Source organism: Aspergillus niger, assembly GCF_000002855.4.
Source record: "Aspergillus niger supercontig An09".
Taxonomy (NCBI): Eukaryota; Fungi; Ascomycota; class Eurotiomycetes; order Eurotiales; family Aspergillaceae; genus Aspergillus; species Aspergillus niger.
In genome coordinates, this window is record NT_166525.1 from 47,300 (window position 1) to 64,416 (window position 17,117).

At 48.7% G+C, this 17,117-nt stretch overlaps 10 protein-coding genes across 10 annotated transcripts; 6 read left to right on the forward strand and 4 right to left on the reverse strand.

Moving 5' to 3' along the window:
- Positions 1 to 27: 27 nt before the first annotated feature.
- aglC (alpha-galactosidase aglC-Aspergillus niger [truncated ORF]) lies at positions 28 to 390 on the forward strand (the record flags this gene model as incomplete). Its single annotated transcript, XM_059749532.1, has 1 exon — positions 28 to 390. A coding segment is annotated over one exon (363 nt), but the record flags the coding sequence as incomplete, so codon positions are not given.
- Positions 391 to 852: 462 nt separating this feature from the next.
- An09g00280 (hypothetical protein) lies at positions 853 to 2,385 on the forward strand (the record flags this gene model as incomplete). The annotated part of the gene is made up of 6 exons (XM_059749533.1): positions 853 to 985; positions 1,068 to 1,220; positions 1,304 to 1,400; positions 1,642 to 1,777; positions 1,828 to 1,926; positions 2,242 to 2,385. The coding sequence occupies 6 exons, from the start codon at positions 853 to 855 to the stop codon at positions 2,383 to 2,385; spliced, it is 762 nt and encodes a 253-aa protein (XP_059606677.1).
- Positions 2,386 to 2,944: 559 nt separating this feature from the next.
- An09g00290 (uncharacterized protein) lies at positions 2,945 to 3,313 on the forward strand (the record flags this gene model as incomplete). Its single annotated transcript, XM_059749534.1, has 2 exons — positions 2,945 to 3,056; positions 3,111 to 3,313. 2 exons carry the CDS (start codon positions 2,945 to 2,947, stop codon positions 3,311 to 3,313), a joined length of 315 nt encoding a protein of 104 aa, XP_059606678.1.
- Positions 3,314 to 3,846: 533 nt separating this feature from the next.
- Positions 3,847 to 5,740, forward strand: An09g00300 (hypothetical protein; the record flags this gene model as incomplete). The annotated part of the gene is made up of 6 exons (XM_059749536.1): positions 3,847 to 4,113; positions 4,200 to 4,235; positions 4,543 to 4,752; positions 4,822 to 5,014; positions 5,272 to 5,457; positions 5,568 to 5,740. The coding sequence occupies 6 exons, from the start codon at positions 3,847 to 3,849 to the stop codon at positions 5,738 to 5,740; spliced, it is 1,065 nt and encodes a 354-aa protein (XP_059606679.1).
- A 497-nt stretch (positions 5,741 to 6,237) lies between these two features.
- Positions 6,238 to 8,077, forward strand: An09g00310 (uncharacterized protein; the record flags this gene model as incomplete). The annotated part of the gene is made up of 7 exons (XM_001393318.1): positions 6,238 to 6,403; positions 6,460 to 6,544; positions 6,602 to 6,650; positions 6,718 to 6,846; positions 6,899 to 6,932; positions 6,985 to 7,242; positions 7,293 to 8,077. The coding sequence occupies 7 exons, from the start codon at positions 6,238 to 6,240 to the stop codon at positions 8,075 to 8,077; spliced, it is 1,506 nt and encodes a 501-aa protein (XP_001393355.1).
- A 471-nt stretch (positions 8,078 to 8,548) lies between these two features.
- An09g00320 (hypothetical protein) lies at positions 8,549 to 9,593 on the reverse strand (the record flags this gene model as incomplete). Its single annotated transcript, XM_001393319.1, has 3 exons — positions 8,549 to 9,071; positions 9,127 to 9,397; positions 9,479 to 9,593. The coding sequence occupies 3 exons, from the start codon at positions 9,591 to 9,593 to the stop codon at positions 8,549 to 8,551; spliced, it is 909 nt and encodes a 302-aa protein (XP_001393356.1).
- A 122-nt stretch (positions 9,594 to 9,715) lies between these two features.
- On the reverse strand, positions 9,716 to 10,619 carry An09g00330 (hypothetical protein; the record flags this gene model as incomplete). The annotated part of the gene is made up of 4 exons (XM_059749537.1): positions 9,716 to 9,871; positions 10,124 to 10,236; positions 10,343 to 10,467; positions 10,528 to 10,619. The coding sequence occupies 4 exons, from the start codon at positions 10,617 to 10,619 to the stop codon at positions 9,716 to 9,718; spliced, it is 486 nt and encodes a 161-aa protein (XP_059606680.1).
- Positions 10,620 to 11,268: 649 nt separating this feature from the next.
- An09g00340 (hypothetical protein) lies at positions 11,269 to 12,201 on the reverse strand (the record flags this gene model as incomplete). The annotated part of the gene is made up of 4 exons (XM_059749538.1): positions 11,269 to 11,491; positions 11,551 to 11,738; positions 11,781 to 11,823; positions 11,894 to 12,201. 4 exons carry the CDS (start codon positions 12,199 to 12,201, stop codon positions 11,269 to 11,271), a joined length of 762 nt encoding a protein of 253 aa, XP_059606681.1.
- A 710-nt stretch (positions 12,202 to 12,911) lies between these two features.
- On the forward strand, positions 12,912 to 13,586 carry An09g00350 (hypothetical protein; the record flags this gene model as incomplete). Its single annotated transcript, XM_059749539.1, has 1 exon — positions 12,912 to 13,586. One exon carries the CDS (start codon positions 12,912 to 12,914, stop codon positions 13,584 to 13,586), a length of 675 nt encoding a protein of 224 aa, XP_059606682.1.
- A 719-nt stretch (positions 13,587 to 14,305) lies between these two features.
- On the reverse strand, positions 14,306 to 16,039 carry An09g00360 (uncharacterized protein; the record flags this gene model as incomplete). Its single annotated transcript, XM_001393323.3, has 1 exon — positions 14,306 to 16,039. One exon carries the CDS (start codon positions 16,037 to 16,039, stop codon positions 14,306 to 14,308), a length of 1,734 nt encoding a protein of 577 aa, XP_001393360.1.
- Between the last annotated feature and the right edge of the window lie 1,078 nt (positions 16,040 to 17,117).

A 17,117-nucleotide genomic window follows, 5' to 3' on the forward strand; every position in this document is an offset into this window, starting at 1 on the left:
GCATGGGTGGTTCTTTNCGGCTTGGAGCTGGNTCCGNCGACGGTGGAAGGGGACGAAATAGTTCCCGAGCTCCTTGCGCTGGCGGAAAAGGTGAACCCTATCATTTTGAACGGAGATCTGTATCGGCTACGCCTACCTCAAGACTCCCAGTGGCCTGCCGCACTCTTTGTGTCTCAGGATGGCGCACAGGCTGTTCTGTTCTACTTCCAGGTCCAGCCGAATGTCAACCATGCCGTGCCGTGGGTCAGGCTGCAGGGGTTGGACCCTAAGGCGGACTATACCGTCGATGGGGATCAGACGTATTCTGGAGCAACACTAATGAATCTGGGGTTGCAGTATAGTTTTGACACCGAGTATGGAAGCAAGGTAGTTTTCCTGGAGAGGCAATGATCGGAGAAATTATCGCCATGTATATACTCTCTGTGCCTTGTTAATGTACACAAAAGCAACTGAAATAAAATCTTTCAGTGAAACATATCAATGCGAAATAAATCAAGAATAAATGAAAGCGAGAATCGAGGCGTGTGTAAGTATGAGATGATAAACGGAAAGCCTCGTTTGTTGTGTTGAGGCGAACAAAGGCTAGCTTGGCTGACGTCGTAGCGCTCTCCTGGAGAAACCACTTGCAGGCAAGTGCACAGACACTGATCTAGCAGAGCTCAAAGGAATGAAGGAGCTGATAACGAATTGCTTATAAGATGGTCTGCCAGTATGTGCAGAAGTTGTCGACCGACCATCATCTGTAAGGAGTTGTCCTTTTGTCTGAATGGTTAGCCGTCAACTACAACATTTGGCAGGACTCCTCATATGGGATGTTTGTCTATTAAATGTGATTGAAATGCGAATCATGCCATGACGACACTACTTTGCGGCCATGTTAGCTATGACCTGACAAAGGATAGTGATTGGCACAGTCTCGTGGGGGTGCGAGACAGGCTGGAAATGCTTGATCGGAGGAACCTAGTTAGTCCTAGTCAACCAATCAGTCTGCAACGGAGACATTTTCCCTACATTGAGAAATCGTCATACATTGATTGTTGTACTACCCCTGCTTTCCGGCTGCGCAGACCGCAAGACCGTCAACAATAATCTAGTTGAAGCCTTATGCATCAGCAGGCTGCACGACCCAATGACTTATCGACATCTTCGGCTTATCGTTCCATATCTTGCTCTCTACATCTCGCGAGAGGCTAAATTGTGTGACGTGGTCGAGCAGCATGGTAAGTCATGCCAGTACTGGCTATCGAGCTGACCACACTAATGAGCATGTCTTCCTATAACCAAGGAAAGTCGTAGGCGCAAGTTGCTAATTCGGCACCACAAAATTCGACTATCTTTGCCACGGACGAACCTGGAAGCTACGGTGTCCGAATCTCTGCGAATGAGTCCTTGACTGGCCAGTGAGCTTTTGTATCGAGGGAATATGTCACCTTCTTAGAGGACAATCACTTCACTGACCCTGCAAGCCCGCTACTGGGGCTTCGTCACGTACCATCCTGCATCGGCTCCAGTATTCCGGCCATCCCATTGATGTGTGGCGTATACCGGTTTACTAGTAATGGACCTTGATTGGGGTACAAGTACCATTGTAAAATATTTTCGACTTCTGCGAAAAACCAGGTGATGGCACTGAAATGCGAGGCTCAGCAGTGCACTTATAATAGTCATCAATAAACTTGGCATGATAGGATCTGGTCTTCAAACAATGTTTACTGAAGGCGTTAGGGAGAATAGGTGTGTTGGGAATACTAGGCTGGATTACTGGGTTGACCGTCCGGTAAACACATGCAACGCTATCCTTGAGACTATTGGCAACTATTGATAAAGGGCGACTTCCTTTTCCTCAGCTCTACATGCGGCTTCAAGCTTTTGGGTCAACCCGATCACAGCTCTTCAGCTGATCGGCGTGGAGCGATCTTAGCCGCAGTTAAGATTACTCACTGAACTCGGATTCAGCCCCGACTACTACAGTGCCTAGACATTTCATTTTTAAATTGTTTTCGCCTTTCCACCTATCCCATCAAAATGATCTCTTCGAGTAGAAGCGGTCATAATAAGGCTATGTACCAATTATTGCCTCCATTTATAGGGGCAACTTAGACTGGTGACTTCAAAAGACGTTAAATCATAAAAGTAGAAATAAAAATAAGGGACGCCGCTGGAGCCAGCGGAGTAAAGCTCGGACCGGAAGTTAATCGCTGTTTTGTTTATCACCAACTTTTTGGCTTCCTAATCTGCAAGGCTGTGTGCCTCATGACCACAGCCAAGTCTTATCCTCAATCGGCTGCTAACCCCGCCTTAGCCCCACCTTGTCAATTGATCATGATTCATCAAATTGTGGACGAGACGGTTTCGGGTGTTTCTTGGGCCGGAAAGCTGCTTTGACTTCTCATGAAAGCGCCATGATCGACAATTTTCTCTATTAAGATTGATTCCGGTGTCCCTATACTGCATTCCACCCTCACTTGATTATTTGTATACACATGATGGCGAGTTGCCTTGAAATACGAACAACTCGAGATCTCCATGATTTATGTTCTCACTATTTCAGCTTTGCTAGGACAGTCGCGAAAGCTCCAAGCGAATAGGTGAATGCAGAATGGTAACATATAACACTGGTTACTTGCTCAGCTTGTGTCCGTGTACACTTAACGAGCTTCATTAGAAAAACTATCAATAGTGTAATGTGACATAAACCAAGTGGCAAGAGGTTGCCACCTGACACTCTAGGAGCTGTTCGGACTATCCATTGAACGTTGCTTTTTCTATAATGCCAGGCATCCCAAATATTCCTTTTTCGGTCCCAGATAAAATGAGATATAAAGCAGGCACATGTCTACACAAACTCGCAAAAATCAGCACAGCACTACATCGCTCAACAGACCTACACATCTCTCTACTCGATTTGGTCCAAATTTCATAACATCTCCAGCCTACCTTCATCATGAAGTTGACGTCTACCATCACCGCCACCTTGCTGGTCTTTGCCAATGCTGCAAGCGCTGGCCAGTGTACAGCTGGCTTGAAGTATTGCGGAAGTGTTTTGGTCGATGCCGGTGAGACACCCAGAAACAATCCCTAGATTGGCCAACAAAGCTCATTTGATGCAGGATATCATGATATTATTCAACAGACTCTCCGGTCGTCGGGCAATGTTTTTCTTTCGAATTCCCCAGGCCTCTGGTGGGGAACTTACTGGCAGTGCAATCCTGGTGGCTCAATTACCTATCTGGGAGGTTGCGCTGGTGGCTGTTTCGACCGTGGAGTGGGCAACAGTGACTATTGCAGCGATGACGCGTCCAATTGGCTGTGAAACCGCAACTAGGGAAAGGCGCTGCTCTGCAAGAGTTTCATGGGATTGAAGAATATTGTCTTACATCTTGGTCAGCTTTCAAGTGAATTCTTGTACAATGGCTGGTCGATATCCTGCTACGGATCAACAACTCATGTTTTGTTCTCAATCAACCCTGGCCAACTCACAGACTGTTTTGGGAGGGGGAGTCGGTCTCAGATGTATATCTGATTAGGCTCTACCGTGCATGGCGAAAGTTATCTGGGCCTATAAACCGAGTGGATGCTGTTTCACTGAGTACATGATAATGAATCGAATCCACTACTGGCGCACACTCGTTCTGATAGGAGGTTTTCATGATTATGGGTACTTCCGTGTCTCTTCTCACTAGGACTATATTATCAACTATTATCAACTCAATAAACACGTCATCCCTTTGCCTGAGTAGTTAGTCATGCCTAAATGACACATCACAGTGTACTCACTGTGCAAAGAGATCTTGAAGAATGGCTAAACATATATGCGGTCAATGCTTTCTTCCATCTCGTCTAACGATGGAGCTGAGGCACTCGCGTAAGAAGGGCCAGATTTTAGTATCCTGTTTTCGCGAGACTCTCGTCATCCTAGATGAAATCTGGGGGACTTTGGTTAGCGTAGAGCCGTCCGAGCAAAGCCCAAGCCAAGCAGCATTGGAGCTCTTCAACCCTCTCATAATGCGCATACTAGGAAGAAAATATGGCACATCCCGCTTGGAACATTATTGCGCCGGAAAACGCCAGACGATATTGAATAGAATGCCATCATTTCTCTCGTATGACGAGGTTTTTCACCAACCAATCATATATCAACCTTGACACCTGTGTGAAAAACATATCATTTAAGGTGCGGCTTTATGATCCTAGTAAAGGGGTTGGTTAGGAGCACCAGTGTGAGTGATAGGCTGGTAGATATATGTATATTTGAGTGGCTCCAGACAATTTCCTATGTAAAACCTCCTTTTGTCGAAGAGGGCTGAACGTGGACGAAGAAAGGCCGTTACGGGGCTATCCATTGTGAGGTCTAGGCGATGACGTCTCGCCCTTCTTACCTCCCTTTCCTTCTTCCTTTCAATTTGGACATGCAATCTCATGTCCACAAATATGGGACCCAACATCGGGACATCCGACTCTCTGCGTGTAGGCGCGTACTAGACTGGAGTTCCGTACTTGCACTCTTGGTGAAGGACCTGATTTGGCGCCCATGAATAGAAGGCAACTAAGCTAATCATCTCAAAGCGCCTGTTTTCCACATCTCCGTTTACCGCCAGATATCACATCGTCAACTTGCTGTCAGCTATGCTTCCCGATATCTATTCTCACCAAACCTTGCTCGCTGCACTGGTTGGCAGCACAGCTGGACGACACTATTGCAAGCACCAATGCTCAACTGACCTGGCTTTGGCCGTTGAGAGTCTTATGAAGGTGGAATAAAATCAAAAGGTAAAATGGTGATGGGAAGGGTGTGTAATATAAAGCAAAGATCTGGGTCAGTATGCAAGAATCCAAGGCAACGAGAACGCGGGTCTTAGGAGCGTTAACTACGCCATGCCAGCCTGTTTATCTCGGGCCGTGGATTCCCGGAAAGTGCTATATGTCTGTCATCTCCCAGACAGTGTCTACCACTCAGGAGGTGTAGTGAAAAGCAGGAAGTTGGTTCAGGCATCCCCGCGTAGCTGGACTGTTGGTAGTGCTTGATTGGCGCATATTATGTTCTCTCTCCTTAAATGATGATGCCCCATCACGACTTATGAGAAACAGACACATGACAGTTGTAGATTCTTGTTGGCAGTACTGTACACTCATCTAGCATGACGGCCATTGCACTGTATCACTCGTCCTGGAGTGCATCTTATCCAGCGGGGGAAAGGGACACTGTTTGTTCGTTGGGTATACCCTGCAATCTGTCTCGACAATATAGTTTGTTTTCCTGTGATGCTAGAGCCGGTAAATCGTATATGGCAATCAAGGATTATCACCAAAGTGGGGGGATGGCTGTTCTACCTTTAAAAGTTGCCATGAGACCTCGTGTTGATGGTGGAGCTTATTGCCGTGATTCCATAGGCGTGGTTATCTCCGACTATGTCTTGCACGTTTTCGTATTATACCTCGTTGGGGACACTCATAATCGTATTCGAAACCGAAAAAGAACCCAATAGATAAGTAAAGGGAAGAAGGGGATAGAAAAAAATGAAGAAGAGAAGTAGGGAAAGGGAGGTATAGGAGTGATAGTTGGCAAGGAGTGAGAACTGAACAAACTGGGAAGACGGGAAGATGGGAATCGCCATGGCTCCTGTGCCAGCATGGTAAGCATGGTCTAACACTGGGGTTAACTGCCTGGAGAACGCTAGAGCGAAAAATGACAATGACTGTGGTTGCACATCAAGACAACAGAGTACTATGCAGTTCTTAGTGAGGAAAACATAGGATATGACAGAGGAATCCAATAGAGGAATGGTTTGTGCACTCAGTTATTGCTTTGTTCGGCTACTAACTTGGCAAGTAATCAAACCACGTTGGGCGCTCCATCCTATACAATTGGCCAGCCTGCTCGCTGGTCGCAAATTAGTTGGAGGCGCCATTTTTACCGGCTTCATTTCCACTTAATATACGCCCTGGGCACGTGGCTGGGGGATAGGTCGGCAGCTAAAATGCACTTCTTTACTAGTCGTGGTACTAAGAAGCTGCAGCTCGGATACCCGACCGTTAATTTCAATTCCTCCTGCATCTTGGGATTTATGCCACACCCCACGCGGGAAACACCCCATGCCGAGAGCATCCTAGCCGATAAGATACTTATATAAAGAAATAGTACCCCTCTGTGGATCACCTCAGTCAATCTCGCTATTATTCTCAAAGCAAGACCAACGTTTTTGATTGCCCGAGGCAACCCCTTCGAACAGAACCATCATGTCGGGTTCCCTGGGACAGACAATCTTTGCCTCGTTGCTTCTGGCGGGGATTAGTGGTGTCAACGCCCAGGTACTGGCTCCCACCAACGATATCCTATCGCCGTCTACTTCGATAAACCAAAACCCTCTGCAATATGCCGGGGGGAATAGTCCTTACTTCGCCGGTACGAGACCTTTCTTTGCATTCTGCGATGACGGTGGTCCCTAATTGTATGCTTAGGTCCCAATGTCTTTGGAATCGATAACAGCGTACCTGAAAAGTGCTCGGTCCAGCAAGCCGCTTATGTCGTGAGACACGGCAGCCGGTAAGTGTTTCAACAAGTACTGCGTCCAGCTGCCTGGACGCTGAAATCGAACTGCAGCTTCCCAGATTCTGGCTCCTATGAATCATGGGTGGGTATCAAGGAGAAGGTCTGTCTTTCCCGCTCCTATTACACCCCTTTGGAACCGTCGTTGAAGGAAATTCTCCCGCATTTAGATCCAAGCTGCCGTCAATAGCACCGGATTTCAGGCCCGTGGATCCTTGGCCTTCATACCAGAATGGACTCCCGTTCTGACCAATCCAACCTTGCAAATGTCCCAAGAGTCAATGACAGGGTGGAAGGAGGTATTTGTCCTATCACAAGTAGCAAGAGGGTATAAATGCTAATTGTGTTTAGGCGACCGATCTCGGCTACCAGCTGCGGGCCCGGTGTACGAATGCAGCCCTATGTTTATTATCCTTCACGCTGATGACATACGACAGATCCCCATTTCTATGAAGATGGAAGCCCATTCTATGCGTGGGCGAATGCTTACCAGTATCCGCTAAACGAGTCGAGAGTCGTTCAAACTGCCCGTGCCTTTGTCAATGGATACCTCTACGAGTATGCTGACACCTACGGCACTGTGGTCAGCGTGAACTCGACCGGCTCCGCCAGTGCCATCGGCAACTCCCTGGGACCCTCCGATATGTGTCCGGCATTTTCTTCTATTTCAAGTGGAGGAAATAATGTTACTGATTGTGAGTCTCGGAGGCACTGCGTCCGTGCGACCTGGCTAACTCCACGACAGTCGACGCTACCTGGACTCCCAGAGCGCTCGAACGCATCAACTCCCTCGTCAGTGGCAATCTCACATTCGACGAGAGCGATATCCTCTTCTTCCCCTATCTGTGCGGGTATGAAAGCCAAATTACAGGACGCCTGAGCTCCTGGTGTGGAGTGTTCACCGAGGATGAGCTACGCAACTACGCTTACTCGCAGGACTTGAGCTACTACTACAAGGTCGGCCCTGGTTCCGTTGGTCCGGCCAAGGTGCTATTCCTACCTTTCCTGAACAGTCTGATGGACCTTTTAAGCAAGGGGCCGGGTCAGATTGGCACCAATGTGGACGGGGGAAACTTCACCATTCCCAACCTGGTCATGGCCTTCTTGAATGATAATCAGATCGCGGAGATGACCGCTGCCATGGGCATCTTCGATGACGAGCCCTCCCTACCTATCGACCAGCTGCCCGCCCACCATCTATATAATGTTGCGAATTGGATCACCATGCGGGGGACGGTTGCCTTTGAGGTTTTGAACTGCGAGATCGAGTCTCGACGCCAAACATCCAACAAAACCTATGTCCGCGTACTTTTTAACGACGCCGTCTACCCCATCGCTCACTGCCAAGATGGACCTGGCCGGAGCTGTTTGTTGTCTGATTATATCTCCCTTCTTGAGAAGAAAAGCAAAGTTGCGGGTAGCTTCGACGAATATTGCAATGTGACGGTGGCAGATGCCCCCAGCCCGGTCGCGGGCGCCAGCTTCTTCACTGACCTGAGCCTCGACTTTTTGACGTTTGTTAAACCATGATCGTGCCATCGGAGCTACATTTTGGTGTTGGCAAACATGTCTTTCATTACCCGCGTACGAATCTTGTGACTTTGTCTATGTATTATGTTCTACTTTGATAATGTCGGTGTTCTTCGTGTCCTGCTCCAAGTTGGCACAGCCCCCGATCGTGGAGGAATTGTCCGTCAATGCCAGGCTGTACATACTTCACCTGCTTCTTACATCGGATAGGGACTGAGTGCATTTCTATTTACAACTATATACTAGCCTGGTTTCCCCGTTTCCACATTACTTGCTGTCAGAGAAAAAAAAAAAAAAAAAAAGAAAAGAAAGAAAAAGAAATAACAAAGAAAGGAAAAGCAAAAAAAAAAAAAAGAAAGTGGTAATAAAAACAGGTTCTTGCGGTACGTCGTTCCAATAGCATCCCAAGGACAGACAGAAGCTATGTAGTCGGCACCAACTGCCATTTTTGCCTCCATGGAGATCATCAGGTCACCGAGAGCAGCGGCCAGAATCTGCATCAGACCACACTCTTGTTTCATAAGACGGCGCATGGTCTGGCGAAAATGGACAAGCCGGATAGTCCGCGGCCACTTCCTGTGATCCAATGTTAATTGACGTGGGTGCAGTAGATTGATGGTCGGAGAAGATGCTGGCTGAATCTCCCCGGGAAGACCAGGTACTCCGTACGCTGCTTGCCTCCCCATCCCGGCGATTGCGTGTATTCGCATTAGCACTAGCTGCCCTCGATATCGGTTCTTGATTTTCGTGAACTGCCTCAATCTCCATCTCAAATTCAGCGCCGTCCCTAACTCGCCACCGAGCAAACAGGTCATTTTGGATCCAGATGACTTTCCCCAGCGCTCGAACCAGCGCAACTCGGAAGGGGAGGGACATCTTCTCGCACCCCATGACTCCTTCGATGAGCACATCTTGAATGTAGCCAAGACAAGCGCCGATATGTATATATTCCACGTCAAAGGAGATCATGCGGTCTTTGCCCCGGTGCATACGCCTAGCTCAGCTGTCAGTTGGAAAAATCCAGATTATCGGGCCCAGTCCAACATTACCCGACTTTATCGAGGTACGCCCAGAATTCAATCTTCGTTGGATCAGAACATATTCGAGTGATATACCAGCGGAGGAACATTCGGCGGCATTGCATATAAGGGCTTTTGAACTCGGGATACTCATCAACATCCAGCTCCGATGTTGTGCTCCGTGTCTGGAATACGCGGGCTGTGATATCAGCCTCCAGCAGCTTGGAGTATACGCGATCGACAAGGGTGGGAGCTAGTGCTTTGATGTACTTGGATCCTCGGTTTAGTGCAATAACATCATCTAGAAAAATGTATTAGCGACAATGCTCGGCCTTTCCCGGTCGCGGAAAGATAGCGGGAACAAGGATACGGGGCGACTGACCGGCAGTGAAGCCAATAAACTGCTGTAGATAGCGAACGCGAGCTTCAAGATCCGTATAAAGGGCTTTTCGATCGACATGGCGCGGTAGGGTGCCTGAACTGTTGTAGTCTCCCATGTTGTATACTAAAGTTGTGGATTGGTTGTGGTATATTTAGAGTGACAACCTAACTCTTCGCCACATGGCAGTCCCTCCGGGGCCTTACTTATAGCCTCTCTTGAAGAACCCATGCAAGGGCGTCATTCAATGTTTCCGCGGATGGAAAGTGATGCATCCACCCTGGTTGCCGTCCATGCGCATTTAGGGTTCTGAGCTGCCTTGTCCGCGGTCGGGTCCGGCAATGACAAGCGAATCACCAGGTCTGTGGAAACTGACACCCCGCTATGTGGCTTCCGCTGAAACTTGCCACTGATAATACTATCATATCGCGTGGGTGACAGATCCGATTGTCTAGCACACTGTTCGAGTTATTGCAGAAACTATGTATAGCTACGGCAGGGGAGTGGCCGAACTATTGCCTGGCTCGGCCGGTCATTTCCAGAAGAATCATTCCTTGGCTCCGATGAAACGTCAACCCTCGTGTGTGGTCTATACTGGGATGTTCTGATTAGTGTTATGGATCGCGCATTTTGACTCCTCGTTTGTACAGTGACACGCCGAATGCGCCCAGGCTGTGTTCCATCGAAGGGCCTCCGAGCATGGCGGTCTAGTCCAGGATCCGTGCGAGGGACGCGTAGATCCTGGGCATTGAGTTTGATCCCTGTCACTCGCGTGGCAGAAAACCGTCCACTTGCAGGTACGCCTTACGTGTTTGAATGATGCTTTCCACTTTTCGAAATAAACTTTCTTTCCTTGCTGTGAGGAACGGCGCTGGTGATCTGAAGGATCCACCTTCTTGCCCAGTGCTTCAACGATGAACATGATCAAGGCATCAAAAACAGCAAACATACTCAATGCCGCCACCACACCTTCGGGGCAGATTATTACCCACCTTCTTTAGGGTGGTATAGAAGTTTGAGTTATTCTCACCGCTATTCATCCTAGGTTATACGTTTCCGATATTTTGACATGGCAAACGGATATGTAAATTTGATATGGAAGCCATGGTGCAACCAAATCGTTCGATGCATGGAAAACTCGCATTATGTAAATTTAACAACTTTATTCTCCTTCTATTGATGTGGCCTATGTGTCCGAAGACAATCTATTCGGATTGACACAAACGAAATTGCCATCCCTTCCCGATCGGCACACCCCTTGCAACCGGGCGCTCCAAAAAATCATTACCTACTACAGCTCGCTAATTATCTCCGCGGTCCCTAAAAGGAATTCTTCGAGCTGTATCCGATTATTGACTTGACGTCAAGACAAACCTTGCAAAAAGAAACGGTACCGGTCGGCAAAGAATTACACTCTATATAAGGCGGATTCCAGTCTTTACTTTTGAGGATGCATTGCTGGTTGTGTTCTCTCCTCCACGCCATCTCTCCTGGGGCCCGGTAGTATATCTCCTTAATTAATCCCTTCGAAACATACACCATCAGTACTACCGCTGGCGACAGCTTTATAATCACTTCACACAGCCGATATACAAATATGTGTGAAGAACTAAGTAATTATACAGGACGGGTAAACCATTCATAGTATGCATACTCAACGCCAAAATAGATGAGAGCCACCAAGAAGCAATAGAAATGAATGGACAAGCCATGCGGTAGGGATCTCTGGAGGCATTAGTCCTTACAAGGGAATACTAGCCTCGAGAGAACAATGTTCCGTGAAATACCATTCTTCAAAGTGTTAGCACAATCCAAATCTCATCCGTGCATAAATAGATCTCCTTCCCCAAGGCCCACATTGCGATGTTGTCGGCATTTCGGTAAGGAGGTATCTCGTGGTTTTTCTGACACTTCGCCTCGTCTTTCTGCCAGTTACTTGCTAGAAGCCGGGCGTTCTTAATGTAGTTGGTCTTCTTCCAATCGTCTGTTCCATGTGCCGTGACGCCATCCTTACCACTGTGGAGAAGTCAGATTATCCCCAACGAAGGCCACGGTAAACTCATTCCAGGACTTACGTGTATTCAGGTAAGCCGGCCTGCTTACCCGCAGAATCGAAGTGGGTCATCTCATGAAGGATGTGCTGAGCTGCCACTTCGTACCATTTGATATTCTTGTGGTCTTCGCACCAGTATTCCTTTTTAGGTCCTTTACGACTGGGGCGTTCCCCGTCCGGCGCACGCATGTGTCTCGAGTTCAAGGTGTTCTTCGATTCCGGGTTATCACTCTTGAAGAAGATTGGTCACACCGTCATGTCGTTTTTAGCCGGTGTAGGATCAGCATAGGCGATACTATATATCTCGTCAGTCTTCAATACCCCTACTAGATTTCGAAGGTGGTTCCAAAGTCTTGGATGCAGACCTTCCATGTTTACAGGCGGCATTGTCGCTCGTGGCACAGGTAACTGTAATCTTGAAGTTTGGTGATGCGATAGCCTTCCACATCGCCTTTGCATATTTCTCGTCCTCAGTCTTGCCACCGCCTTGTTTGCAGAAGTAGTTTGACCAACTATTGCGCATTACAGGTTCAGCAATTAGTTCCCACCATCTGTGGCTGTGTCTTTTGCTGTCAAGTTTACTTACGGGTGCTTGGAAGTATCTATGGTCTCTGCTAGCGTTCCGCGAACGCTTGCTCGAGTTTCTGAACTTGAGAGGCATCACATCCAGCATATTTCCCAATGTACGATATCGAAAAAGTCCTGCGGTAGGTGCAGCGTTAGAGTAGCGCAAGAGAGCTGCTCCCGCGGAGAAAAGGTGATATAACAAGTGCATAGTCTCTTGATTAACGAGCGATTGATGAACTAGCAAAGAAACAATGCTGCTGGGGTAGAACAAAGGACTGTGCGTGGTGTGTACCCTGAAAGCGACTGGACATCGCATAGGCTTTAATGGGCCTCCGTGGTCTCCAAGAGCCATTCCCTATTGTCTTTCCTATCGTCCTATGTGTGCCATCTGGGCCGAGTTTCGAGTTGGATCAATCCTTCTGGGGGCCATGCTCATGTCTTTGATGACAACAAATATGAGAAGTCCTGAAGCTGTAGCCTTACAATCCGCCCGCACACGGTGAGACTAGAGCGTGGGTAATTTGGAAGGGTCTTGGGGGCCATGTCCACCTGTGCAGGAAACCGAAAGGGGAGGCCGATCGTAAGGGTTTAAGGCTGAATGATGGTGACTTAGTAGTAGGCTTAATTCTTGAACTATTTATTTTAGTTACTTTTCTGCTGGCCATGCTGACAAAGTGAAACCAACTTTTTCCCCCCCCAAATAACTAGTACCTAACTGCCCCGTTGAATCAATTTACTCTCCTTAACTATCCCGCTTGTTACCATATCTTCTTGCTTCTCATCTCAACTGGCCTTGCTCTCTGTCTCAGTATCATAATGGCCTCGCCTTCTGCGCATGATGGGGTAACCGTTGCTCTCACCGTGACCACAAGTTCGCCGACATTGTCGCTTTCCTCTTCCCACTTTCTTGAGGTGTTTGTCCGCGCCCGCATCATTCATTCCACGCGCCCGGGCCGATCAGTCACCATCGCCGCCGACCGGTCGGTATTTGCAGGCGAGGGTCTGGAAATTGGCGTCCTCGGCTCCGGTCTCACCTCCAAGCATGATCCCTCGCGGACCATCAATTTCGGGGTTATTAGACCACGCTATCGTGACCATTTTGAGGGGCCAAGTCTGGCCGAAAGAGGGTACCGCCTCCTCACCATCCCGGGAGACGGTTCAGACATTGTGGTTCCTTATCAAATATCACTTTGCCGACTGTTCGAGCGTTCTACTCTCCGCCCAGAAGATATTACGCCTGGAGAGGAGTTCGAGATCAAAGTCAACCATAGCCGATGTGACGTTTTGTGGTGGTGCTGGGGTGATGTGGAAGGCGATCTCAAGGGGAAGGACCTACACACATGGTCGCAGGGAGGGAATTATTTGTGCTCGTTTGATGAACGACCCACTGAGGCGGAGATCGAGGAAGGGAACTATATCCTGGGAGGGGATGTGGATAAGTTTGAGGTAGAGGACCAGACAGGACCCATTGGCATCACGATAATCGTGTAGCCTCGGTAGCATCCAATCCGATCTCTATCATGTGCACATCCGCCATCATTGGTTGGAAATATCTCTTTGAAGACCCATTAAATCATTAGATCAGGTTGAGACATTATATGCGCTTCTGGAAGGGGCCATAAGCCAGAGCTAAGCGTTCATGACCCTGATCAGCACGGAGATTGCTCCTTGTAGGGACGCTGGGATGGGCCCGTAAGCTGACAGCATCAGGCAGCTACATTGTAGCACTGTTATTACCATCATATCTCAGCCGGTGTTAGCCAGAATCATGACAGTCCAAGTGCGAGTCTATCTGGATGAGAAAACTTCCGTGTGTCGGCTGTTGCGGGTTCTTGGGACGTTTCGCTCAATCTCCTTGGTGCCGATAGATGCTCCCTCAACGCACAGGGGTATTAGCAATCGAGGGGTGCCAACGCTTGTCACTGAGGGCGGAAGTCAGTTGGGCCCCACGACCACAAACATGAAGTTATGCCGAAATCCGGGGGTTTACTGCTCCACAGGAGAACCATACCTGGGGTTCCGAGATGTGTAACCACCCTGCCGGAAAGAATATACGGAACAAGTGCAAACGCTGATTTGCTTATGACCATGGTCTATAGTAAATCATACATGCAATATCGCTCTCGCATGGTGAGTAGTGTACTCTAACGGGCATACTAAAAAGGGCAATTCATGTGGCCGGTCCATAGATACATTGGCTCAAACCAAGATCAGAGTCGCAATCCCTCAGCTACACAGTCTACCACCTTCTCGCGAAAGTCCAGAGAAAGTTCTAGATCACTTCCTTTGCGGAAATCGCCACTAAGACAAGCCACGACCGCTGAGGCATAGGCGCTACCCATTTCCTTTGGTAGGTCACGCTGGGCCAGCGATATTAACGCCGCACGAACGTCACGAGCCTTGGGTAATTTGCGAGTACGCTGGCCCTCTTTGATGCGTGTTTCAAAGAGGCGAGACACTGTCTTCCACAGCCCAACCTCTAACAGTACCACCCCCAACGCGTACATATCATGGAGGCGGGAGAATTGTCGTGTCGGAACGCCCTGACGGTCGGGGTGGCGGTAAAGGTTGGGTTCTATTTCGAAATCACTGCGCATGTCGGTCGCTCCTTCGACTGGTCGGGCGTAACCCCAGTCACCAAGGAATGCAAGAAGGCGCGGTTGTCGCTGTCCACCCTTGTTGAATGTTGCAGGTGTGGTCAGGGACAGTCTGGACAGAGGCTCGACGACATTGTCCTGACTCTGCTCGAATAAGAGAATGCCTCGACTCCAGATGTTCTTGTGTAACCAGAGCGAGCCGTGTACGTTGAGAGTGGTTAGTGCGAGGCAGTGCGCAATGGCGAAGCGATCCTCCAGCGATGGCTTTGCGGGTCGTTTTGTCTGAGGATCTACCTGGTTGATTAAGCTGTGCAAAGTCGTCAGGCCGGTCTGCACTTCGGTTGATTTATCATCGGTGTCATGAATTGGTAGTCGGTACGCAAAGACCGTTCGTTCCTTTTCTGTCTCATCCTTATATCCCAGGCACTGGAGGGAGTATATTGTTGGTTGGGACACCTCAGCATCCTTCTTGCCTGCCGAAAACGTGGAATTCTGAAGTAGCCAGGCTAGGTCTCGCAGCGGCGCCTTCAATTCTGCAATCTCCTCCTCGTCAAGGTCATCATAACGCAGGCGGCGATCATATGGGCGAAATTCCAGGACTACGGGAGTTGATCGGCCCTGGTGCGTCCACGAGCCCAAGTGAAACCCATCCGATGCGTTGTCGGACTCGGCAATTTCACCCTCGAGCTCCTGAAAGTCAGCTGGAGCATGAAGGAATGCCAATTGCTGTCGTTTGACCACCTCTTCTAGTCCTGTTCCTTGCACATCGGTCGCAGTTGGTGGTGACTTCGCTGCGGAGCCATCCGTCAGGGTGTACAAGGCCTCCTGGGAGAAGTGCTGCATCAAGTCCCGCAGACTGTCGGTCCACTCTTTGTACTCAGCCAAGACACCCAGGAGTTTCTTCTTATCGAAGAGTGCCCAGTCGTACCCTTTCAGCTTGATTGCCTTGGCTTTGGCCTTGGTCCGATCGAGGAACGACTGTTTCCATTTTTCTCCCTTCGGCAATGCATCGTCGCCGTGGTCAAAAGCTGCAGTTGAAGCATCCAGGATCTCATACTCTTTGACTAGAGCACGATATTCCACCAGCACGCGACCCATCTTCAGCAAGAGGTTGCATATCGTCTCAGCGACCCAGCCGGGGAGCTGCCCTGGGAGCAGTAGACCACGCTCCTTGTCCAGGAACCGACGCTGAAAAAATTCAAGAGATGTTAGCTGCAAGTCCAGTCGAAGCTGGATGGCGGCTCGGTCATCGTCATAAGCTCTGACGTCTGAAATGACTCCCTTGATGAAGATGGTCACTTGGATGACTTGCTGGACGGCAGTGACTGCGGTTCCATACACATCCATTTTCACGAGTCTCGTATCCTGTGTTAGCGTTTACCAACAGACACGACACTCTGAGCAACAAGAAACTAGCCAGTATTAATATTCGGGCTGCCGTCAGACCCACCACGCAGGGGCCCGAGACGAGTCATGTCTGCAGGTCTGACAGGTGTCCTAGCGCTGACGTGAGGAGCCCCTGCTTTTTAACTATGCTAAATACAGGTATACTCTAACTGGTAAAGGAATATGTTAGGTATATCATAAATTCCCATTCTCGTATTCAGAAGCAGATGGAGAAAAGATTGAAACTATAATAGGTTTGAATCTTCAGGTGATACGTGACTAGTAGTACTTACTATTTCTGTTGCTGGCTGATATCGTGAAAATATAATAAGTTTCGGTACCCTCATGTTTTCCCAACTATGGATATTACACTGCTAGAAAGGTTGGCCGAGTTCAAGCCAAGTAAAGCATAACAATGATATTATAATGAAGTAATAAATTATTTTTCACATGATTCTCCGACAGCTTTATCAGAGGGTTGCTCGTTACTTTACGGCCAAAGGGTAGGCCGGGTGTGCCATTGCAGGTCGCGAACAATGTTTTCAATGCCTCACATAGTACCCCCCAAAACTTCTACATATGATTGAACACTCCTGCTTGTTCCGTAGAGCTGGTGGTGGGGTTAGTGGCTGATGTTTGGTCTGCCAGAGTTTCCATTTTGTTGTGATTAGTACCCGACCGAGAATGAAAGGGTCTATTTTATTGGTGCTGCTAGATGTCATTGGTTCTGGGATACTACTTTCTCCCGCCCCCCACCTTAGATGGCCTCATTAGCCTCGGATTAGGAAAGTGCAGCCCAAGCGATCAACAAGCAGCGAGTGTTATGTTGATCGACCTTGTTTGACCTGATAACTAACTATTCACTGCTGCTGCTTCCCTTGTTGTTCCTGCATCCGTTCTGCCGCCAGTCCCCGCTTTCCCAGCGGCTTTCCACCCCGTAATTTACACGATCTCACGTCCCTCGATCATTATTGATCATTATCGTGTAGTGTTGATCGGGTGCTGCAACAGCTCGTATTTCCCTCCATCCTTTCTCGGC